The sequence below is a fragment of the Meles meles genome, chromosome 9 (assembly GCF_922984935.1).
Source record: "Meles meles chromosome 9, mMelMel3.1 paternal haplotype, whole genome shotgun sequence".
In the NCBI taxonomy this organism is placed as follows: domain Eukaryota; kingdom Metazoa; phylum Chordata; class Mammalia; order Carnivora; family Mustelidae; genus Meles; species Meles meles.
In genome coordinates, this window is record NC_060074.1 from 14,878,538 (window position 1) to 14,904,825 (window position 26,288).

General features: G+C 33.9%; 1 protein-coding gene across 2 annotated transcripts in view; it reads left to right on the forward strand.

The window, feature by feature from the left end:
• NBEAL1 (neurobeachin like 1) overlaps positions 1-26,288 on the forward strand; it is a 181,512-nt gene that overhangs the window by 58,961 nt on the left and 96,263 nt on the right. Inside the window, exons 7-16 of one of the 2 annotated variants that reach the window (XM_046018684.1) lie at positions 1,586-1,671; positions 5,413-5,719; positions 7,558-7,664; positions 14,670-14,756; positions 16,800-16,883; positions 20,059-20,157; positions 20,245-20,825; positions 21,547-21,679; positions 22,304-22,423; positions 24,372-24,675. In XM_046018684.1, coding sequence (XP_045874640.1) covers positions 1,586-1,671; positions 5,413-5,719; positions 7,558-7,664; positions 14,670-14,756; positions 16,800-16,883; positions 20,059-20,157; positions 20,245-20,825; positions 21,547-21,679; positions 22,304-22,423; positions 24,372-24,675 — 1,908 coding nt within the window. The remainder of the gene's footprint in view (positions 1-1,585; positions 1,672-5,412; positions 5,720-7,557; positions 7,665-14,669; positions 14,757-16,799; positions 16,884-20,058; positions 20,158-20,244; positions 20,826-21,546; positions 21,680-22,303; positions 22,424-24,371; positions 24,676-26,288) is intronic. The other variant, XM_046018685.1, reaches the window with a different exon arrangement.

Here is a 26,288-nt window from a genome sequence, read left to right on the forward strand (position 1 = left end):
TAATAGGTGAGTTTCATTTTCATTTCCTATCTTTAATAATGACATTTCCCTTTTTACCCATAGTTATATTCCTTGCCTTACGTTGATAATATTTCTTGCCTGCTTTGTCAGATACTAATATAGCCACTCCAGCATTCTTATGATTAATGGTATATCTTTTTATATCCTGTACATATTTTCTGTGTGTCTCCTGTGGCTGATTGGAACTCTGTCTTCTTACAGCTCTGTGTAAAAATCTCACAGTTACTCAGTTTAAAACTCCTTGCTAGGTTTTTTCCTGCCTCATGGGATTTCATAGTATCATATAAGGATTGATACTTTGACTCAAAGTGAGCCTACTAATATTTCTGGAGTGCTTTCTCTTTATAGCTTCCACTCCTGTACTGCTTGCCTAGGCCTTCTCAAACATTTCATCTGCCTCCTAACTCAACAAATAGCCATCTTCCTTTAGGGTTCCCCTTTTCTGTGCAGTTTCAGAACAAGTCTACAACAGGAAGCTGAGATAATCATTGAGCTTACTTTGTTTCTCTTGAGAGAAGGAAAATTTCTACCTATATTGTCTAATTTTCTAGTTATTTCTAGGAGGAAGCCATGTATAGTGACAGTTATTCCAGCATAGCTGGAATCTTTTAATTTTTTAAGTGTAGATATCTGTCAGTTATTTGCCACAAAGCTGTTTGTTTTTGGTAATGTTTATTATGTGTAAAGTTGGAAATAATTCTGTTGTTACACCTTGTCTATGATAAATGCAAAAAAAGTAACTTCATTACTGGGTTATTAGACTATCAAAATGAAGAGGAAAATCATAAAAGTTTATTAGTAGAGAACTGGTTAAGTAAATTAAGGTACATCATTGTATTGGTCATAAAAATGAACAAGGAAGATATGTATGTAAAGATACCCAGTATGTATTAGTGTTAAAAACAAAAAACATGAGGCAATGGTATAGGTATACCTTTTTTTTTTTAAGGTGTGGGGAGCATGGTATATTGAGGAATAGGTTTGGGGGAGACTTACTTTTTGTCACAATTTTGTGCTGTTTTAATTATTCTTTGTCATGTGCATGTATAACCTTTTGAAAACAATAAAATACTTTATACTCTTAAAAGAAAGGTTATTTTTGGTACCAAAACTTTGGAATGTTTGCCTTGGAGTAAACCCAGGAAATCTTTTCATCCAATTATTCCAATTTTATAATTGAATAATTATTGTCAATTATACTAATAAGAGGAAGTAGTAGTGGCAAAAAAACATCTAATTTAATGTCAGATTTCAGTTCGCTTCTAGCCTTGCCGCTTAGCAGCTCTGTAACTGTAAGACCTTTCATTTGCTCATTTATAAATAAGGGCAAAACATCCTCACATGGAGTATTATGAGAATTAAATGATATAACTAATCTAAACTACTACCTGGTAGATGGTTTCTCTTTTCCTTTATTATGAGAAAATGCATATCAGCCTTGCCTTTTTTTAAAAAATTTTATCCTTTTAATAGTTTTTAATGTTTCAGTGTCAGACATTCCTTAGAGATAAATCATACTGTGAAAGAGAAATCTTATTTGTTACTTTGTGTATCATATTCACAGAGTGTTTTCAGGAAAGTGAACATCTCAAGGAAAGTCTTAAGTGTTGCTTATTGCACCTCTTTGGAGCCATTGTGGCCGGTGGGCAGGTGAGCGAAGTGTTGAAAGTTAATATTTAAAAAAATAGTTAACTGCAAAAAGTTTTCCATGGATTATTTAATGTATTCTTTGTTCTTTTATAATTTAATGAACCACACAGATATTTTTCTGAGTTTATAGCTTGTTTAAAACTAATCTTTTATTTAAAACTTCTTTAAAAACCTAAGTAATAATATTAGCACTAACAATAAAATTACTACATAAATAACCATATTTAACAATTTTTTTATTGTAAGTTTTTAGTTGTGTTGACTTTCAGCTACTAGCTCTTACCTTAGAATATAAAATCACCCCTTGTTACTCCACATGATGAAATCAAACTCAAAATTAAGTACGTATGAGTTAACCACTCTTCTGTCTATGTAATTTCTAAATGCATATATACAAGGTTTATGTGCTTTTTTTTTTTTTTAACAAACCCAACCAGCTTTTTATTACTCACAAGAAAGAAATTATAGTAATACTTACTTCTTTATTTTTGAAGGTGAGTATCTTAAAAGTTGTCTGTGGTAAACTTTGAGTATAACTACTAGTTGAAATAGGATTATAGTTCAGAAAGAACATCCTCTATGTTTTCTTTAAGTACATAGTTTAGATCAGAAGTTTCTAACAACTTTTGTCCTGCATAAAGCCCCTTGTTAGAATATTTCGAATGCATGCAATAAAATACATAAGATTGGAAAAGAAACTAGTTATGCTAAAATGCAGTTACTAAAATATTATAATAAATTTGTAACATAGTAATGTGTTTTTATAACACACTAAAGAGAGCAGCAAGTCTAGTAATAAATGTGATTTCAAAAAAAAGACAAACATGTTGCTTCAAGACATTGCAACAATTATGAAATATGAAAATATATAGGATTTCTTCTGGTTAACAAAGTTTCAGATATTGCTAATAATACGATTTGGGTTTCCTAGTAGCCTACCTTTCCTTTTCCTCTTTACTCTAATAGAAGAGTCTTTTTTGTGAGGGGGATAATGACTAGAGTCTTATTTTTCAGTTTGTTTGCTTTTCACCTTCCTTTATTAGCTGTTAATCTTTTTTTGCATCAGTATCTACCCATTTCCATCATTTCTCTGCTACTAAAAATAAGAATTAACAAGTATACATGAATAAAATTGGAAATGACATTGTTTTTGACTAGTGGAGAAGCTGATTGGATCCCATTACCATTTTGAACACACAGAGACTTGTTTTTATTAGTGTCCAGGGGTAATCAAGCCTTGAGAGACCTCCAGTATTTAAAACTCACATAGAAATCAAGAAACCTCCGGTAATTAAAACTCACACAGAAATCAAGTAGATACTTGAAGGCCAATTTATTATTTTATATGGTAAAAATACTCAAAATCCTTATAATCAGGTTGTAGCTGTACTTGTAGCTATTTTGAGGTCGGAAGTTTATTTATTGAATATAGAGTAAGTACAGGGATATTTAGAGAAAGATTTAAATGAATTGAATATTTAAAGGTGTAAACGGCAGGAAAATTGAATGGTGTCAGCAAGGACTAAGTCCTTTCACTCATAAACGGCAGGAAAATTGAAGTCTGGTGACTGGTCTCCCTTCTCCAAACATCATGCCTGGACTTCCCATTGACATATGTGCTGCTTTGCGTTATGTTAAGAGGATAAGCTTTAGAGACAGACTGACAGAGGTTTGAATCCCATGTCAGTTCCTAGTTGTGTGACCTTGGATAAACTATTTATGTGTGTTTTAGCTTCTTTATTTACATGTGTTTTAGTTTCTTTATAATATGAAAACAGTAATAATTACCAGATAGTCATAAGGACCAAATGACACATGACATATGTAAAGTGCTTATAAGCACTAAGTCAGTCACAGGTCTATCAGATTTGTGATTCCCATAGTTAGCAGTAAATACTACAACTCTAACAGCTTAAGTTAGAAGTTTTACCTTTTTCCTTCATAAAAAAATAGAGTAGCAGTAAGTAGTCCAGAGTTAATCTGGTGGCTCTAGGATCTTCAGAGGATCCAGGTTCCTTCTGAATGTCAATTTGTTATTATCTTTTTTTTTTTTTAAGATTTTATTTATTTAACAGAGATCACAAGTAGGCAGAGAGGCAGGCAGAGAGAGAAGGGGATGCAGGCTCCCTGCCGAGCAGAGAGCCTGATGTGGGGCTCGATCCAAGGACCCTGGGATCATGATCTGAGCTGAAGGCAGAGGCTTAACCCACTGAGCCACCCAGGTGCCCCTTGTTATTATTTCTTTAGCTACGTGATTAGCTCCTAGAGTGCTAACCATTTGCATTTGCACTTTGGGCACAAAAATGGAGGGGGAGATGAGGAGGGAGACACATGGCACATGCCAACTATCTTTAAAGGAGATGCTGAAAAGCTGACATTCATCTTTTTTTAATCTCATTTGCCAAACTCCTTGAGATAACTGCGAAAAAGGGAAATACATCCAAATAATAACTTCGATTAAAAAAAAAACCAAAAAAATAAAACTTGCTCCCTCAGCCTCCTTGGCAACAAGGGAGGTTAGGAAATGTAATCTTTATTTCTGGTAGCCACCTGTCCTCCAAAACATCAGGGATTCTTTTAGTAAGGAAGCAGAGGAAAATGGATGTTGGGTGCTCTGTTGATAGTTTCTTCCATTGTAGCCCTTGTTGCCGCTATTATTTGTTATATTGATAATAACAAGCTCTAATGGCCTAAGTGCTGTCACTTTCAGATGATTTTGCATCATTATGTTTGGATTCATTCTATATCAATTTAACAATTTTAGGCAATATATATTATTTCCAAGTTTAATGGATCACCTTAAATAGCTACCAGTTATTTAGAATTTCAGAAATATGTTTGTAGAACCAGAGTCAAGCCAGTCCTCTTACATCTCTATGTCATTTGGGATGGATTTGCTATAACCAACATAAAACCCTAGAGGAGCTTAGCCAAACTGAGGATTTTGTTTGTTTTTGTTTTTTTGGTTTTTTTTGGTTTGCATTAGAAATCTAGATGTAGGCAATTCTGGGCTGGTACAGCAGCTCCTTGGTATGAGCCAAGGACAAAGTCCTTTCACAGTCCTCTTCTGCTCCCTTTAGCCTGTTACTTTAATTCTTGGGTTTGTTTCTTCATGACTTAAAGGTGGCTCCAAACATCGTATCTGCCTTCCAGGCAGGTAAAAGATGAAAAGGCCAAGAGCGAAGGATCCTTCTGTTTTTATCTGTAAAGTTATATTTCCTTCATAGTCTACTGGCATATATTCTTGACCAGAACTATGATGCATGGCTACCCCAAGCTGCAAGGGAGGGTGGTGAACAAGTTTTCTATGTAGGCAGATTGCTACCTGAATAAAAATGAAAATCTAGTAGTCTAGCAAGGAAATGAAAACTTAATATGCATAAAACACTAGGAATGTCTATCAGAGTATGTGCTTAAAATTTTTTATGTTGATTTATTAAAAGAAAAAGTCTGCAGGGGCACCTGGGTGCCTCATTCATCAAGCATCTGCCTTCAACTTGGGTCATGTTCCCGGGGTCCTGGGATCCAGCCCTGCATCGGGCTCCCTGCTCAGTGGGAAGCCTGCTTCTGCCTCTCCCATTCCCCCTGCTTGTGCTCACTCTCTCGCTGTGTCTCTCTGCCAAATAAATAAATAAAATCCTTAAAAAAAAAAAGTCTGCAGATTTATTTAACTTTATTTTTACAAACATACAGAACTTCAGTTAGGTTTGGGTTTCACGTTTATTATCTTTCATGTTTCAGAGGAATGCTTTGCAAGCAATTTCTCCAGCCACCATGGAAGTTCTTATGAGAGTTTTGGCAGATTGTGATTCCTGGGAGGACGGAAATCCTGAAGAAGTGGGTAGGAAAATAGAACTTACTCTGAAGTGCCTTACAGAAGTGGTACATATCCTTCTCACTAGCAGCTCTGATCAACGTCAGGTGGAAACCACCACTATTTTGGAGAACTATTTTAAACTGCTAAATTCAGATCATTCAGCTTTACCTAATCAAAGGAGATCCAGACAGTGGGAAAGCCGGTTCATAGCTCTGCAGATCAAAATGTTGAGTAAGTATTACATAAAATTTATTATACTCCGTTTTCTCTGAGTCTGTTTTTTAGACTTAGTTGACATTCAAGGCTGTCATATAGAAGAATTGATTATTTAATTCAGCTATTACGCAACTTTAGATTTTGACTTTAAAATAATGAACATGGGGGGTGCCTGGGTGGCTCAGTGATTTAAGTCTCTGCCTTCGGCTCAGGTCATGATCTCAGGGTCCTGGGATCGAGCCCCGCATCGGGCTCTCTGCTCAGTGGGGAGCCTGTTTCTCCCTCTCTCTCTCTGCCTGCCTCTCTGCCTACTTGTGACCTCTCTCTCTGTCAAATAAATAAATAAAATATTAAAAAAAAATAAAATAATGAACATGGAATTGGTTTGTTTATAGCATCTTTGCTTTAACAGTGGCAAGGTTGAGTCTCTGTTGTTTTTTGAAAGTGTAATCCATTGAAAACATCACTGTTAAAAAGAAAGTCAGGGGGGCGCCTGGGTGGCTCAGTGGGTTAAGCCTCTGCCTTCAGCTCAGGTCATGATCCCAGGGTCCTGTATCAGGCTCTCTGCTCAGCAGGGAACCTGCTCCCCTCTCTCTCTGCCTGCCTCTCTGCCTGCTTGTAATCTCTCTCTTCAAAATCTTCAAAAAAAAAAATCTTCAAAAAATCTTCAAAAAAAAAAAAGTCAGCTATTATTTTCAAATTCTAGGAAAAGTAAGTTTTCAGGAGATGGCATTTGCGTTATCTAACCTATGGCAACAGTAACATATGACAATATTATGTGTCCTTCTATAAATCTCTATAGATGTCACTTTAACATCTATCCTTTCTTTAAAGGGCCTCTGTTTGGTTTTCTCAGAGCCTGTATGTATGTTTGTCTTGTTTCTCTGCTCTCTCTTTGTTTTGTTGGTTTTTCTCTGTAAGTTCTTTCATCAGTATATGTGATTTCTTATTGCATTCCCCTGTTAGATTGATAGGACAAGTATTATTGAGACTTTTTTTAATAGAAATAAAATATTTTCATTACAGCTGTACTAGGAAATTTGGATGAGTAAAAAATTTTATATTCCACCACCTAGACATAACCGACATTAATGGTTTATTATACAGCTCTCGAGACTTAAAAACGTGGTTGTGTTAGGGTGTGTGTGGTGTCCAATTTAAAAATATTGTACATCAAAATCTTGGTGAAACTTGATCAGCACACAAGAGACTTTGTTTCTGTAGGAAAATAAGATTCCTTTTATCTAGTTTTATCTAGTTTCTGTTCTTTCATAAAACATGTTTTATAATTGTTATAAATTATAACTTTCTAAGAAAGTTTGAGTCTATATTTTCTTATTTATTAAGGACTTTTGTATTACTTATGCCAATTATCCCTTGGTTTCTGAATGAGGATATCTGTTCAGTAGGAAACAAGAGCAAACCATCATCATAAATGGATTGAGTCCCTAAGTCTTATTTTCTGGCCACATGCTAATTTTATACTGTATAAATGGGACTGTTGCAGAATATAACTAACTGGGTGTTACTTATTAATAGCAAGATGGAAACCACAGTTAGTTAGCATTATAGTTAGCATTATAATGGAAGAATAACTATAATCTTTGGGAAATATATATCACTCTTACATAGAAAAACAAATATTTTTAATTATAAACTATAAAAATATTAATTTTTCTTATAAGTAATAAATAGTTTTTTTTTTCCCAATCCCCATCCCTATTTCTTCCTAATTCATTTTACATCTGTTTGTCACTGAAAAGCCTAAATTAAAAATATGGCCAGAATGAAATGTTTCTGTGATCCCAAATTTTCCACTATATAAATGGATGATTTTGTTTTTATTTTCCTAGATACCATCACAGCCATGTTAGACTGCACCGATAGGCCTGTTCTTCAGGCCATTTTTCTTAACAGTAATTGCTTTGAACATCTCATACGACTACTGCAGAATTGCAAGGTATTTTTCTATTATTACTGTCTTTGACTTTAAAAAGCTATTATTTTGTTTATGCTCTGATTCAGATTTAAACATATTATTACTAATTTTCTTTTTTGATTATGGTAAAATACACATAGAACTTACCATCTTAACTATTTTTAAGTGTATTAATCAGTGGTACCGAGTGCATTCACATTGTTGTGCAGCCGTCACCACCATCCATTCTCTATAACCCTCTACGTCTCATGGAACTGAAACTCTATACCCATTAACCAATTCCACGTTCTCCCCTCTCCCCAACCCCTGGCAACCACCATTAAACTTTCTGTCTCTATGATTTTTTGTTACTCTAAGTGCCTCATGTAAGTAGAGTCATATAGTATTTGTATTTTTGTGACTGACTTATTTCCCTTAGCATAATGGCCTCAAGATTCATGCATTTTGTGACATATTGCAGAGTTTTCTTTTTTTAGGCTGAACAGTATTCCATTGTGTCTTCATACCACATTTTGTTTACCTAGTCATATGTTGATGGACTCTTGTATTGATTACACCTTTTTGCTACTGTGGATAATGCTGCCGTGATCCTGAATATACCCATATCTCTTTAAGTCCCTGCTTTTGTTCTTTTGGATATATTCCAGAAGTGAGATTGCTGGATCATATAGTAATTAAATTTTTAGTATTTTGAGGAACCACCTTACTGTTCTCCACAGTGGTTGTGCCATTTTACGTTCCTGTGAACAGTGCACAAGGATTATAATTTTTTACACTCTCCTTGACAGTTATTTTCTTCTTTCTGATGATCTCTAATTCTAATGGGTGTGAAATGGTATCTCATTGTGATTTTGATTTGCCCTTAGTGATTAGTTATACTGAGCATCTTTTCATGTGCTTATTGGCTGTTTGTGTATGTTCTTTGGAGAAAGGTCTATGCAGGTTCTTTGTGCATTTTTTAATTGGGTTGTTCGTTTTTTGTTGTTGAGTTTTAAAGTCTTTTGTTGTACATTTTTAAAATTTGGTGTGAGCATTTAATGCATATAATTTTGTGCTTTTGTTTCATGTAAGATGATTTTATTTGCATTTTCCTGGGTATGGTTTAAATACCTATATAATATTAAGTAGATGTACCATAATGTACCTATTTCTTATGGCAGATGCTCAACTTACTTTCCAACTTTTTTGCTGTTACATAACTCCTTCAAGTTCATAGACTAGAATTCTATTTCTAGTAGAATTTCTAGGTCAAAGGGCATAATGTGCTTTTTTAAAGTTAGGGAACATTGTATAGAAATAATTTGTAAATAATTGGGGATTATGGAAAAGTAGGAAAATAGAAATACTGTTAATGTTCTTGATAGATACTGACAATTTGCTATTATTTTTCTTTTTTACTAGTTTACACTTGTAGCAGATTTGTGTGTGAGGATGTAATAATTAATATCCGATTATTATATTTTCATAAATTTCAAGATGGTATCAGAAATTTTTTAAAGTGCTTCTTGAAAAGCCTTTGAAAATGGAACTACTTTAAAGAGCTTTTACTTTTCTGTTTGAGGTATTCTTTTCATGGAATCTGTACTGAAAAAACTGGGCTTTCATTCTGATTTTGTGCAGATATCCCAAAAGGAGGATTTTAATATCAGCCCCTCAAATTTTTCCACACTGTTAGGAGAGAGATCCGTGAAAGCATTTATGTCACTATGTTGCTTAGCTTTAAGTGAAAAGTAAAGAAATAACATTTTATAAAAATAAGGAATATATATTGATGATGTAAATAGTGATGAACATTTATAGAGTCAGTGAAAGTACTAAACTACCACTAGAGAGTGAACATGCCTCCCCCCACCTCTTAAACATTGTTCTTAGGAAAGAAATCCTAGGGAGATGAAAACAGAATAGAAAACTTCATAAAACCTTTTGTTTGTTGTTAAAAAAATATGTATCAGTTACAAAGGCAACTTCATCAAGACAAAACCTCCCGTGTATAAGAGAACCTGCCAGTCACACATTGTAGAAGGGTAGATCACTAGGATAAAATGTAGTTCTACTAAAATTGATTAGTGTTTTTCTTCCATATATGAAACTCAGGTATTTTTAAAAATGTCATATCATGGTCAACAATATCTTTTTAAAAAGTACAAAGCTTTTTAGCATAGCGGTCATGATGTTGAGCTAATATTTACTCTTTCTACTGTTATATAGGCCAGAGTTTCTTGTAATTTAGATCTGAAGACTTGCTGACAGTCCTTGTGTTTTAAAATTTAATTACTTGATAGCACTTACCACATTTTGTTTTGAGACAGGAAATGCTAGAGTAGAAACCCATTTCAGAGGGGAAGGCTAGGCTTTGGGACCATCCCCAGCCTTCTCTGCTGGAGGTAGTGTCCTAGGCAGGATATTCTAGTCAGTATCACTATAAACTCATCACTAACCATTACAGTTATGGAGTCCTAACAACATGGAAGAACCTTTGAAATAAATTGCCCAGCCCTTTCATTATACAAATGAAGAAATATGTCCTAAGAGATTAAATGATTAGCACAAGGTTAATATGTTTCATGATGGAGGCAGGATTTCTTACCCAGGTATTCTGACCCTGCATTCACTGGTTGTAGTAGTTTTGTTGTACTGGTACTTAAGATCGATAGAAAAATGTTTTCTGTGTATTAAATATAGGAGGAGTACAGGTTTTATTGATGAATACACTTGATAGGGATAGGTTAATAGGATTCTTAAATACATAAAAATGGAATCTCATGAAAACTTTTTTTTTTAACTTAACAGAGATCACAAATAGGCAGAGAGAGAGGAGGAAGCAGGCTCTCTGCAGAGAGACTAATGCGGGGCTCGATCCCAGGACCCAGGACCCTGGGATCATGACCTGAGCCAAGGCAGAGGCTTTAACCTACTGAGCCACCCAAGCACCTTAAAAACTTTGTTCTTAAAACTTACAGGGTGCTACAGATGATTATGATAGACTTCTGTTTAAATTATTTTGTTAGTAAGGAATAAAGAATTCATTTTGTTTTACATAGTAATACAGAACAGAATCAAGACAACTGTTTAAATATTCAGACCCAGAGGAAACATTGTCAACTAAAGCTTATTAAACAAACATTTTGTGAATTACATGGAAAACTTTAGGCTGACTGCTGTAGTTTCTATGCTTTGTTTTTTACGAAATTCACCAGCCAGTGTATGCATTAATTTCCTTAAGTATTTATGTGAAGACCTTTGACTTGTCAAAATGAGTTTCATCGTACTGTGAAGTACTTAGAATATAATGCAGTGGAATCATACATTTAACTTTCCTGATAGCTATGATGAATGTTAAACTTTGAGGGTTGTTTTGTGTCACCATATTGTATTTTGGAAGGGAGATATGCTTTGAATTACTGTAAAAATTATTTTTAGAAGCTTTCAAAGGATATTTGGAGTAATGAGAAGAAAATAACAGCAAATTTCTAGTAGGAAAGAGAAGAATTCAAAACCATAACATTTACTTTAGCACTCTGCTTGGAGTTTTGTTTTTGTTTTTGTTTTTAAATAAACATGTAATGTATTATTAGCCCCAGGGTACAGGTCTGTGAATCGCCAGATTTACACACTTCATAGCACTCACCATATCATATACTGTCCCCAATGTCCATAACCAGATCACCTTCTCCTGCCCCCCTCCCCCTGGCCACCCTCACTTTGTTTTGTGACATTAAGAGTCACTTATGGTTTGTCTCCCTCCCAATCCCATCTTGTTTCATTTATTCTTTTCCTACCCCCCAAACCCGCCATGTTGCATCTCCGCTTCCTCATATCAAGGTGATCATATGATAGTTGTCTTTCTCTGATTGACTTATTTCGCTAAGCATAGTACTCTGTAGTTCCATCCACATCGTTGCAAATGGCAAGATTTCATTTCTTTTGATGGCTGCATAGTATTCCATAGTATATATATACCACATCTTTTTTTATCCATTCATCTGTTGATGGACATCTAGGTTCTTTCCATAGTTTGGCTGTTGTGGACATCGCTACTATAAACATTCGGGTGCACGTGCCCCTTCAGATCACTACATTTGTATCTTTAGGGTAAATACCCAGTAGTGCAATTTCTGCTTGGAGTTTTAATCAGTTTTTTAAAAATACAGACATTGCAATGTATTCTAAATATGTAAAGTTCTCTTTGAAGACTTGAGTCATAAGATTCTGGAAAGCTGTTGATATTGTTGTCTTGTTTACATTCCTTAATTTGTTTTCTTCACTTTCTTCCTTTTCTTCTCCACATCTACCCCTAAAAATCAACTACAAGAAAAAATTTATCATTAAGGCAGTCTTAGTAGGAATGAGAATTTATGAAAGGAGCAAAGGGATGCTTTGTGAAAAAGAATGTTGGGAGTGGATACATAGAATGGTATAGTTGAAATGTTGATTTTGGGAGTTGTACTTGCCTGGATTCATACACATTGCCTTATTTGAACAAGTTTCTTTTTATTTTTGTAAAGTTCTAGAGCAATGATCAATAGTAGATTTTGGAGGAAAAATGATATAAAAAACATTTTCTTAATCTTTTAATAAAACATGTCTGTATATATAAATATTTAAATTTTAAAACTGTGGCTAAATACCCATAACAGTATTTCCATATATATTCTTTCTTTTTTTTTTTTTTTAGATTTTATTTATTTATTTGACCTAGCGAGAGAGGGAATACAAGAAAGGGGAGAGGGAGAAGAAGGTTTCTCACTGAGCAGGGAGTCCAATACAGGGCTTGATCCCAGGACCCTGGGATCATGACCTGAGTCAAAGGCAGACACTTAACGACTGAGCCACCCAGGCACCTTTTCCAAGGATATACTTTTCTTTATAAAATTGGAATACCAGTGAATATATTTGTATTCTGCTCTTAAATGTATTATATCATGAGTCTTTCCCATATATTTTTCAAAAACATTGTTTTTAATGACTGCAAATATTTCAACCCAGCACTTCTCAAAGTATGGCGTCCCCAAGATCATTTTAGGGAATCTGTAGTCTAATCTTAACATTTCAGTTTGAGGCTAGATTTTTTTTTTATAAACTTGAATCAAAACAACATTATCATAACAGTCAGAATGCAAAATAGGTATTAGAGTTCATCTGTCTTCTATCAAGTCAGACTTTTTAAAGAGATGCAGAAATGTAAAAGCAGTGCCATTCTCACTAATGTAATTTATTAAAAAATAAAGATTTTTTAATAAAGATGTGTTATGTCATCATATAATAGGTTTATTGTTTTTGAATGACTAAACAAATATTATTTAAATGTCTTGATTTTAATTTTTCATATGATAAATATTAGGAGATGTAACCCCATATAAACAGAAGTTCTTTGGGGTTCTCAATAATTTTTAAGACTATTAAGTGGTCCTAAGGCCAAAAAGTTTAACGACTTCCCTTTCAGCGTATGGTTGAATCATAATTTAACTATCTCACTATTTAATGATATTTGAGTGCTTTCTTTATGTTATTGTAAATAAAGCTGAAGTGAGCATCTTGGTTCTAAAATCTTCGTTTGAGTTTCTGACCACTTTTAGGTAGATCTTTAGAAATACAGTTACTGACAAGGAGTAATTTTAAGATTCTTGATAGGGGTTGCTTTCTGGAAAGCATTTACTCATTTTTGCTCTCATCAGTTTTTAGCATTTCTGTGTCCTTGCACCAGATAATATAGAGTATTACTATTTTAAAAATTTGGGTTGCTTAGTCAGTTAAGCATCTCCCTTCAGCTCAGGTCATGATCCCAGGATCCTAGGGTGGAGCCCTCCATCAGGCTCAGTGGGGAGTCTGCTTCTCCCTCTCCCTCTTCCCCTCCACCCTGCTTGTGTTCTCTCTCTTTTGTCTCTCAAATAAGTGAATAAAATCTTTAAAAGTAAATTTTGTTGTTAATAATAACAGCTTTCATTTATTAAATCCTTGTTACATGCTAGATACTGTGTTAATAACCTAGCCTGGATTATCTCATTTAATCTGCATCTCTATTTCTTGAGTTACTCTTTTCCCTTTTGGGAAAATAAGCTTAGAGAAGTTTTTCTTAAAACCAACAGCTAATAATTAGCAGAACTACAATTCATATTCAGGTTTCTATTCGAAAGCCTATGTTGTGTACACTAATCTATTTTTAAGTTAAGCTTTATATATGTTCTGCATATCATATCATACCTTATCTTTATCTATTTTATTTTATATTGCAGTATTTCAGTATATTACTGGACTTTTGTTTTCTATTTTCTGAAATGATAGAACTTTCTAAGAAGAACTTCCTTCTTAGGATGCTCTTATTAAATTCCTTTATAAATCTTTCTTTCCCTTTCCACTTTCATTTGAACTATCTTTCTTTTTATCTGAAATGTGCCTGAGAGCTTTGGGGATGCTAGTTTTATACACTTAAGCCAAAATACTAGATTCCCTTAGCAATCTCCATGTATGTCAGAGATAATCCTAATCCCCTTTCGTGTAGAAACGAATATAAATTATACTCAACTCTTGATAATTTTGGAAAATACCTCCTTTGTCAAAGCACATTAGCGTACTTGAGACTGAGAAGTATTTTCAGAAAGAACTCTTAAACTTAAATAGCATTTTGCAAACATACTTGACTACAGAATCCTTATTGTACATTATTTACTACAGTATCTTTAATCTGTCTCAATAGCAAATTTCCTTTTTTGTGAGACATTTATTTTCTGCTGATTCTTTAAGAATTTAGAAATGTTAACTAATCTCCTTGTTGCTATTATTTCTTATTTTAGTAACTTTGAGCTCCAAAAGAGAAATAACTCACAATTAATTATATAGTGGATGAACTAATGTTAGTTTGTAACCCAAAAAGTGAATAGTTGATGGTCAGTTTAAAGGTGATATACTTCACCAGTGGGTTCTTGAATTTATTTTCAAGAAACATGGAAATCCACTTAAACTTCATTTCTGCTTATAGGTAACTATTTAATGTTCTTTCTCCATTATTCTTGTCTCTGTTTTTAACAGCTGTTTTTAAATGCTAACAATAAGGTGGCAGACAAGAACGAGAAAGACCTTGCCAACAAATTACTGACAGAAATAAATGAGGACCAGGTATCTACAAAGCCTGCATCTTGTTTCAGCTGAAGTCCAAAATCAGTCAATGGGAACAACTATTCCTGTACTTTTTTTCTTATGTCTTAAAATACACAAACACTATCTAATTCTAATCTTCATTAATTATTTTTGAAAATTGTTAAAAAATTAAAAATAAAAATTTTTTCATCTAAAAGATAAATACATTGAAATCTTGGTGGTTGATATAAATGATCAACAGTATTCCATCTGTATATGTGTGCATCCTTTTCAGTTTAAAGAGATATAGAGTACAGGAATGGGAACCCAATATCAATGCTGTCCACGTGGTGGTGACTTCATATTTTGGGAGCTTCTTTCTCTAAGCATTGCGGTGTATTGGGACTTTAGGCTTTGTTTGTGAGTTTGTATGATCAATTTTAATATCTTAATTCTTTGCTTCTTTTTGATGAGTAATGATTATAATTCAGTGGACATCCAAATCCTGGAGGAAGGGGAGAAGATGCTGAACACTTTGAATCTTAATTTAGCATAAAACTTAACTGTTTTCCTTTCTTAAAGTCACCTCTATATGGATATAGAGGAGAAATAAGCAGTTTTTGTTGCTTTTCAGCATTAAGTAATTCAGTTTTGAAGAAACTACCTATTAAAAATGCTTTGGTTTTTTTCCTTTCCCAAAATGTTTGGAAAGAGCTTACATGATGTCTTTTATTATTATTTTAATACCGAGATTTATAAATAGAGCTGTGTTATAAAGAGACATGAAAATCTATTATTTTCTGTTCACGATATAAAATACCAACTATAGAGTACTATTTTACATTTCTCTGTGTTAGTCTTAAGGCCTTCTTATTTAGATTAATAAAATATTTATAATGATATTGATAAGAGGTTTATATTAATTAATATTCCTAATTGTAGGTACTACTGATGTCTAGTAGTCTTGAACAAAGTGTAGTAAAGATCTTATTCATATGAAATTCTTTATACAGAAGATTAATGTAAACTATATGTAATAATATTTAATAATATCAACAAAAATCAAGATACTGCCTTATATGACTTGCCTAAAAGTGGTAGAGCTTAGCTTAAAATGACAAAAATCTAATGAGTCCCCTTTTACTCAAATCATTTTTAGTTACAGGGAGAAAGGAAAATTCTATTCATGGAATAACTAGTTTTAAGTCATAGTAATATATTCCCAAAGGCAGATTTTTGGGACTATGAATTTTTATAACTTTCTGCTTCTTCTACTATGCTTTCACGGTTGATTAAACCTGATGATATAAATCATGTTCAGTTTTTTAATGTTGTTAATGTTAGCTTTTGTTTTCACTTTTTTTCCTCTAAATGTACAGCCCTGAAATTTAACACATCTCTTTATGATGAAGCTTAAAATGAAGCTGAAACTGGTTTTTATTTTTTAATTATTTTTTACAGTTTTTGACATTAAGGGTTGCCTTCTCAAAAATGTGATAATGATTATAGATATTTCATTTTCTATTCTGCCTCAAATTTTGCATTTTATGTTAAAAATAGATATGCCTTATGTTTACAAGTATGATTGGTGAATAAACATACCATTTAAATCAATTACAATACAGGGCTTGTAAACCAAATAGACAACACCATTTTAAACATCTTATTATACATGCTAATGAAACTTCAAACTAGGAAGTTAGTATATTTTTGAAGGGAAATTAAAATTTGATAGAATTTCCAATGATAGACTCCCTTCCTTCCTCTGGAGATTGTCCATTATTTTTTAAAGCATGTATTAAGCTTGGTGTTCTTTTTGGTTTTTGTTTTTTTTCTAAAACATTTCAAAGTAATGAGTGAATTTAACCTTACCCTTCTTGACACATGGCTTATTTTCTGTCAAGTAGGTACTTTTTTTGCAGGTGTGTCTCAGAAATCTGTTCTATTGGAAAAGGAATGTATTGCATGTTAAGTAATTATTTTTTCAGGTTTTCAGAACAAAGGTTTCCTAATGGAATACAAATCTCAAACACATTGTTAATTTCTTAACCTGTTTTTTTTTTCTCTCTCTCTCTCTGGTAGGTGTTTCAGGGACAGTTGGATTGTTTGGCTATATCAGCCATTCAGGCTTTGACAGCAGTAATGAACAAATCTCCAGCTGCTAAGGTGAAACATACATCCTCAATCTCTAAAATGTTATTTTATTTTATTTTTATTAACATATAATGTATTATTAGCCCCAGGGGTACAGGTCTGTGAATCGCCAGGTTTACACACTTCACAGCACTCACCATAGCACATACCCTCCCCAATATCCATACCCCCCCCTCGCTGCCCCCCCCCCCACAACCCTCAGTTTGTTTTGTGAGATTAAGAGTCTCTTATGGTTTGTCTCCCTCCTGATCCCATCTTGTTGCATAAAATGTAATTTTAGATAAACTAATTTTCACTGTATAATTCCCAAAGTAATGTATGAAAGTATGTATATAATACCTGTGGTTTTACACCTGAAGTGAAAAAGTCACAAACTATTTCAGTGTCAGAATCATTTTGCTAATAATTTTAGAGCAAAGTACTTATGGGCACTACTTTGGGATTATACGATAGAGCAGTAAACTAGTAGAGATTTACAGTGTCAGTCAGCAGAGGTAGCACTGGTGTTGAAATGGTCATTTGATGTGATTCAATGGTTAGTGTGTCTAAGAATTACATTTTCTATCATAGTTTTTCTTCATTAATAAAATAATTACTCTTTCACTATTTCTCAGTTTATGACTGCCTAGGTTGTGAACATTTTCCACTTGTGAACAGCCTTATCAGTTTGGGACTTGTTTTTTCCAGATGGCCTTGGAAATTCTTTTTTGTTACTCTCAGGATTTTCTTTCTGTCCCATTCACTACCACTGACTTTGTCCTGCTGTTCACTCATGCTCGTTTTGTGCTAGTAATCGCCTCATTGAGTAGTTTTAAGGATTGGTGAGATCATCTGTGTAAAGTGGTAAGCATAGTGCCAGGCACATGGTAAATGCCTAATAATTATCAGTGTCTATCATCATCATCATTATTCTTACTATTACCATTTTACCTTCTCTGTACCACTTCTACTATATTTCATGTTTTGCCTTTTTTTTTTTCATGTTTTGCCTTTCTAATGGCAGACATAAATGAATTATTCTTTGTTCCCTAAGCCATGCCTTCAGTAGTGTTCCTTGCTTTCCACTGGTTTTCCTTAGGAATCTAACAATTGCGCTATAGATGTTGCTATATATAACTCATGGTTAGATGCCTACCAGATAGGCTTTTACAACTTTTATAGGCTGGCTTGGGAATCAAATCCCATTTATAATAGTTGCTGTAAGAAAAAAATCATTTTAAGTTCTCAGTAATTGGTTTATGAGTATAATGGTTTGGCTGCACTGTGTTATGATATTCAGACCTGGAATGACGTACAAATCTTATTAAAATATAAATTTTTTTATTATGTAATCCTTTGCATGGTTTAAAATCCAAAAGGTTATTTTTAAAATACCCTTTTTGGGAGTATCTGGGTGGCTCAGTCACTTAAGCATCAGACTCTTGACCTCAGCTCAGGCCTTGATTTCAGGTTGTGAGATTGACCCCCACATCTAGCTCCATGCTCAGCATGGAGTCATCTTTAAAGTCTCTCTCTCCCTTTCCCTCAGCTCCTCTCCCTACTCATGCTTTCTCTCTTTCTTTTTTCTTTTTCTCTCCCTAAATAAATAAAATAAATAGAATCTTTAAAAAAAAAAGCTCTTTTAAAAATGATTGGTATTCTTTTTTAAAGTTTTTATTTAAATTTCAGTTAGCATACAGTGTAATACTAGTTTCAGGTGTACAATGTAGTGTTTCAACAATTCCATACAATACTCAGTGCTCATCACAAGTAGTACTCTTCTTCTTCTTCTTCTTTTTTAAGATTTTATTTATTTGACAGAGAGAGACACAGCAAGAGAGGGAACACAGGCAGGGAAAATGGGAAAGGGAGAAGCAGGCTTCCCACTGAGCAGGGAGCTTGATGTGGAGCTCAGTCAGGACCTGAGCCAAAGGCAGAGGCTTAACAACTGAGCCACCCAGGCACCCCAGTACACTTCTTGGTCCCCATCACCTATTTAACCTGCCTACCCACCCACCTTCCCTCTGTAACCATTAGTTTGTTCTCTGTAGTTAAGATGCCAGTTTCTTGCTTTGCCCCCTCCCCCTCTCTCCTTTTTTTTTTTTTTTTTAACTTTTTTGCCCTTGGCCTGTTTGTCTTGTTTCTTAAATACCACATATAAATGAAATCATATGGTATTTGTCTTTCTCTAGCGGACTTATTTCTTTTAATGTAATACTTTCTAGATCCATCTGTGTCATTGCAAAACACAAGATTCATTCTTTTTTATGGCTGAGTAATATTACATCATGTATATATTTATATGTTTGTCTCTCTGTATCTGTCTGTCTGTACACACACACACTCACACTACATCTTCTTTATCCATTCATCAGCTGATGGACACTTGGGCTGTTTCCATAATTTGGCCATTGTAGCTAATACTGCTATAAACATAGAGCTACTGTATCCCTTTGAATTAGTATTTAAAAATGCCTTTTGAAAAAAGATTTTCTTCCTACCCTTGGCTCACAGTCAACTAGTTCCCCTCCCCAGAGATAACCAGTTACCCATTTTGTTTGAATTTTTTTATTTTATAGTAAGTGTATAAATTTATACCTGAGTTACTGGACCAATTTAGTATTACTAGCTTTTTTGGTTATCTTTTTATTTTACTTTACAGTTTTGTGTGCCCACAAGTTAAAAAATATACAGGACATAGACCTTACTAAAGTGAACTTGATGTTCCAGATAAGACAGTCCATTTAGATACGAAAAGCAGAGAGAAAACTACCTAGATTTTTCTGGTCACCACTCAATAAACTCGTTAGTCTTATGAGACTGCTGTCTGACTCCTGTTATCACCAGAGTCTCCTCATTTTTTCTTCAGTTTTGTTTTGACTTCATGTAATACTGTGTGATTACAAATCAAGTGAAGAAAGGAAGTGATTGTACCCTAATCTGAAATTAATATAATAATTTTATAATATACAATTGTTGCTCATTTCATTTATTTTACATTTTGGTGGATTATGATCACATCATATTTCAGGAGGTATGTGAAATCCATTTTAAGATGAAGAAGTGATATAAGAAGCAAATATTGAACTCAGTCTTTTCAGTATTAAGTTAATTAAACAGGTGTTACTCAGCATTTTAAATATTCCAACAAATTCAGTCATTGAAAATGTGCTTTGTTGGATTTATTTCCCATTTTCCCTTCCTCTAGGAAGTATTTAAAGAAAGAATTGGTTATACACATATGTTTGAGGTTTTAAAATCCCTGGGTCAGCCACCACTGGAACTACTTAAAGAACTCATGAATATGGTGAGTTTTTTAGCTTTATTAAACAAGTTCCATTATCTCCATTTCCAAGGTGGTTACTAACCTTTTGTCTTTTATGTTACTTTATAGGCTGTAGAGGGTGACCACACTTCAGTTGGGATTTTGGGCATTAGTAATGTCCACCCTCTCTTGCTTCTTATCCGGTGGCTTCCAGAGCTAGAATCCCATGATCTGCAAATCTTCATCTCTGATTGGCTGAAAAGAATTTGTTGTATTAATAGGCAGAGCCGAACTATTTGTGTCAATGCAAACATGGGAATTCACATCATCGAAACCCTTGATTCCCATTCTTCCCTCCACCGAACTTGTGCTGAGAACTTGATTGCACTTCATGGTTCCTTGGGGAGTCAGTCAGTGAGCTCAGAAGAAATCCGTCGACTACTAAGATTGCTGAGAGTGGATGAACCTGAGTATATTCACCCCTATACCACTCCTGTGACTCGAGCAATTCTGACAATGGCCCGAAAACAAAGTCTAGAGAGTGCACTGCAGTATTTTAACTTGTCCCATAGTATGGCAGGAATTTCTGTGCCTTCCATACAGAAGTGGCCAGGGTCTGCCTTTTCTTTCAATGCTTGGTTTTGCTTAGATCAGGATCAGTTGACTCTTGGCAACGCTAACAAAGGAGGAAAAAGAAAACAATTGTACAGGTACTGTACAAGTTACAGAATATTAATGAATACTGTCCTAACAGTATATGCTGTAATTCCCAAATAGGAAAAAGCTTTTCAAGCATCTCATTTTTAAATGCAGAACAGTTTATCTGAAGCCTCTTTATCCTTAGGGTGTATGTAGTTTAATTATAAGTGTTTTATTGCTTTCTTGATATTGATTACATAGTTCAAATATTTTGCCAGTTCTTAGGCTAGTTTGGGAAGAAAGTTCCTTCTTAAAGTATTGTAAAAGTAGAGAAAAAGGAATAACAAATTTTAAAATGAATGGTGATCTTTGTGCTCCATTGAAGAATCTGTGTATTTATATGAAGGATCAGAAAACCTTTGTGTATGTACATCCAAACTTAAGTTACTTCAGTAACTAGTAATTTTTAATATGCCTTGTGATTTTTAAGACTTTCATTTATGCTTTCTGAATCCTATTTGAAAGAATTTCGAAGATTTGCAGGTTTATCATTTTACTGTAATTTTAATGGAATTCCACTCATATGGCTACCTTTTATAATTTACTAAACCATTAAGCCCCAAAAAGATTTAAGAATTATCTTTCAAGCAAGATTGGACTGATATTTGGCAATAGACTTAAGCCACAGCATTAGTGATAAAGATATTCATGATAACATGGTTTTGTGTGTTTCAGTGTTGATAAAGCTGAACAACTGATATCAAAAGTTCTGATAATATATATTTTTGTTAGCTTCTTTACAGGAAGTGGCATGGGTTTCGAAGCTTTTATTACCCATTCAGGTATGTTGGTTGTGGCAGTGTGCACAAAAAGAGAATATGCTACAGTTATGCTTCCTGACCACAGTTTCTGTGATTCCCTCTGGGTAAGGTTTTAGGACATCACATTTAACTTTCTGGTTCTTTCCTTTAAAAACACATTTGGTGCATGTACATCAGGAGTTGTCTCCTTTTTGAGAGTTGATTAATTTTTACTTTAAAATTTTATGAATGTTCAAGTTTATAAGGAAGTTAATATCACTTTCCTCATCATTATAAATCCAGTAGCAGTAAGTTTTCTCTTAAAAAGTTAAAAAGAAATGTTATCATTCCTTTCAAGTTTTCTAGAATCAGATTTGATTTTGAAATTAATTTAAAATGAGAACATACGTTACTAAAAAACGTTGCATTTCCATTGCTTAAGGTATAAATTGCTTCTTATTAGAAAAATTAATTGTAAAGAATACTCAGACTTGGAAAATGCGGAAAAGATACTCTGTTACAATTATGTATAAATTTCTAGAACAGATGTAAATGCCTTTATACTTTATAGTACTACAGAAAAAATTGTCATTCATTTCAAGAACAGAATTTTAACCAGCATTTAATTATCTTAAAGTCAATGTTCTACTGTTCACACAAACTAGTTATAAAGTAATACTCTGAAAACATTTGTCATTCCAAAGATTTAATGTAATTTTAGTCTTTAAATGTATGTCTTACTTTATTAGCACAACATAACCATTGTTCACATGCCTGGAAAAAGACCCTTTGGTCAGAGCCTTGTCTTTATCTATGACAATGGACAGCAGAAGGTCTCTGCCCCTCTCAGATTTCCTGCCATGAATGAAGTAAGCACATCTAACCTATTCTTTTTTTTTTTTTAATTTAAATTCACTTAATTAACATATAGTGTATTACTGGTTTCAGAGTTAGAGTTCAGTGATTCATCAGTCTTATATAATTCACAGTGTTCATTACATCACATGCCCTCACCCAGTTATCCATCGTTCCCCTCTCCCTCCCCCTCCAGCAACCCTCAGTTTGTTTCCTGTGATTACGAGTCTCTTATGGTTTGTCTCCTTTTCTGGTTTCATCTTGTTTTATTTTTCTCTCTTCCCCATGAGCCTCTTTTGTTTCTCAAATTCCTCATATCAGCTAGGTCATACAATAATTGTCTTCTCTGATTGACTTATTTCGCTTAGCATAATACCCTCTAGTTCCATTCACATCGTTGCAAATGGCAAGGTTTCGTTTTTTTCTTGATGGCTGCACAGTATTCCACTCTATATGTATATGAAACACATCTTTATCCATTCATCTGTTGATAGACATCTGGGCTCTTTCCATAGTTTGGCTATTGTGGACATTGCTGCTATAAACATTGGGGTACACATTTCCCAACAGATCACTGCATTTGTATCTTTGTGGTAAATGCCCACTAGTTCAATTCCTGGGTCATAGGATAGCTCTATTTTCAACTTTTTGAGGAACCTCAGTACTGTTTTCCAGAGTGGCTGCACCACCTTGCATTCCCACCAACAGTGTAAGAGTGTTTCCCTTTCTCTGTATCTAACCTACTCTTTATGGGACCCATTGATCGAGAACTTTTGAAAAATTTCAGTTTAATGTAGAAGGTTCTGTTTATTTTAAATATGTGCCCATGAATTTAAAAGTGTTTTCTATATTCTAAGATATAGTAAGTTAATATTTAATAATATTTGTCTATTATTATTAGATGAAGTCAGGCTTAAAATAGGAAAGCCAGAGAAATTGAGCAGAGGAGAGCAAAGGGTCATTAAGTAAAGCTCTCCAAGGGATGCCTGGCTGGCTCAGTTGGAAGAACTTGGGACTCTTGACCTTTGGGTTGTGAGTTCGAGGCCCATGTTGGGTGTAAAGTTTCCTTAAAAATAAAATCTATAAATAAATAATAAAGCCCACCAAGTATACAAAATACTTAGAGACTCTTTTGTTGGACTCATTTCCATCCCACTGAATTTGAATTAATAATCAAGAAACTTTAAGCCTTTACATATTATATTGTAGTCAAATATAAGATGGAATTTATTTACTGAGATAATTCTTAACATTAGTGTAAAAGTTTTTTTGAGAATTCTTAGATGATTTTGAAAGAGCGTTTATTGAAGATAACAGAATTTATTATTTCCCAAGTCCTTCTAGGATTCTAGTAGATTCTTTTTTTTTTTTTAAGATTTTATTTATTTATTTGACAAAGATCACAAGTTGGCAGAGGTAGGCAGAGAGAGAGGGAGAAGTAGGCTCCCTGCCAAGCAGAGAGCCCGATGAGGGGCTTGATCCCAGAACCCTGGGATCATGACCTGAGCTGAAGGCAGAGGCTTAACCCACTGAGCCACCCAGGCGCCCTGGATTTTAGTAATTTCTTGTTGAAGTTCATCCTGATGCTCATTATAGGATAACCTGTAATTAGTATTATTATACTAATGTGTAGTTTTTTAAATAAATTTTAAAGGGAGAAAAGTAGTAATTTCCTCTATTTTAGAATATAGTAAAATAGTGGAAGTTTTTAAAAATACTCATTGAAATGTGAGTTATAAAAGTAATGCATCTAAATCCCATAGGCCGAAAGTAACATCTATAATGACTTCGTATATGTGCACACAAGCACGCATTATGATCCATTATGATCCAATAAAATTAAAACTTCCAGTTTTATCTTCCGTCTATTTGTTTTCTTTATTTTATGTACTATTTTGTTTTCAATATCAAGATAGAGATGTAATTAAAATTATGTGATTTATTTTGTTTCTTAATTTATAGCCTTTTATTTCCTGCTGCATTGGTTCAGCTGGGCAAAGAACCACCACTCCTCCACCTTCCCAAATCCCAGATCCACCTTTTTCTTCCCCCGTTACCCCTCATCGGACATCATTTGGCGGAATTCTGTCATCAGCCTCCTGGGGAGGAACACTTGAAAAATCAAAATTGATTACCAAATTGATATCAGCTGGAACCCAAGATAGTGAATGGGGCTGCCCCACATCTCTGGAAGGTCAGCTAGGGTCTGTTATCATCTTCTTTGAAGCACTACAGCCTCTTCAGGTGAAGGCATTGTATTTAGCAGGTGAGGATGTGTAGTCATACTGTTTAAACTTAAATAGTCTTTTTGTTGCCTACATATATTTTGAAGAATATATTTGATTTGAAGAGTATATTAGTATTTGTAATGGAAGCTGAAGGGAAAAAGAAGCCTACTACATTCCATGCCCTCTCACTCCAACTTGATTAGAATATTATTGACATAAAACAGGTAAGTTTAGAAAGTATAATGTAATGATTTGATACACATGTATATCACAAAATGATTACCAAAATAAGGTTAGTTAGGACCTCCATCCCTCACATAATTACAATGTTTTATATGTGTGGTGATAACATTTAAGATCTACTCTCTTAATAACTTTTTGGGGTAAAATATAGTGTAGTTAATTATAGTACACCATACATTTTTTGGTAGGCATAAGTAAAGCAAACCTTTAGGAAATTTTTTTTTAAATTTATTTGACAGAGAGAGATTACAAGCAGACAGAGAGGCAGGCAGAGAGAGGGGGGAAGCAGGCTCCCTGCTGAGCAGAGAGCCCAACGTGGGGCTCAATCCCAGGACCCTGAGATCATGACCTGAGCCGAAGGCAGAGGCTTAACCTACTGAGCCACCCGGGCGCCCTAGGAAATTTTTCAAACATCATCAATAATAATGTCTGTATTAGTCTATTCGGACTGCTGTAACTCCATACCACAGACTTGGGTGGCTTATACACTATTTCCTCACAATTCTGAATGTTAATAATTCCAAGATCAAATTTCCTTTAGGCTTGGTTTGTTGAGAACTCTCCCTGGCCTGTAGATGGCTACCTTCTCACTATGTATTCACATGGCATCCATCTTCACTTGGTGTATGTGCAAGAAGAAAGATGTCTATTCCTCTTCTTATAAGGGACCCTTTTGACATCATTTAACCTTAGTTACCCTAAAGACCTCCAAATATAGTCATAAAGAGGGTTAGAGCTTCAACATACGAGTTTGGGGGGGGAACATTTTTCAGTATATAATATTGCCAATACTTTTGACAGATTTTAATAAATTGGTGAAACAAAATATAAACCTGTATTTATAAGAAATCATATGACTGATTCTAAAATCATGTGAGTCTTGTTCTAAAACTTGTCATTTTTATAATTTATGTATTAATATATCTGAAGAAATGAGAACAGGAGAATTAGGAGACCTTGGATAAGATTATAAGCTATTTTTGTTTGGGCTTTTTCCTTTTCTTTTGGCTGTGATTTTAAAGATACACACTGATGGTTATTATTGGATCATAACTATTTTCAAAATCAAAACCTCTAAGTATTCATATATATATTAACTGCAGAAGAGCTATTTTATGTAAAAATGTCTTTTTTAGGTAACATAGGTAACATAGGAGTTTTGAGGTGAATGGGACTGCCCAAACTTTGAAAGTTTATATTAGAATCTTATCATTACTTTAAAACTCACCAAAGTATATGAAAGTGCTCTATAATCTAAATAAACTTCAAGTTACTGAGTCATTTAGTATAGTCATTACAGCTTATATAGTTTGGATTTTGTTTTCATAATTTTTCCAACTTATAATTCTACTCTTATAAAATAATAATTATTTGTTGTATAGTCTTCATAATGATTGTTTTGAATGGC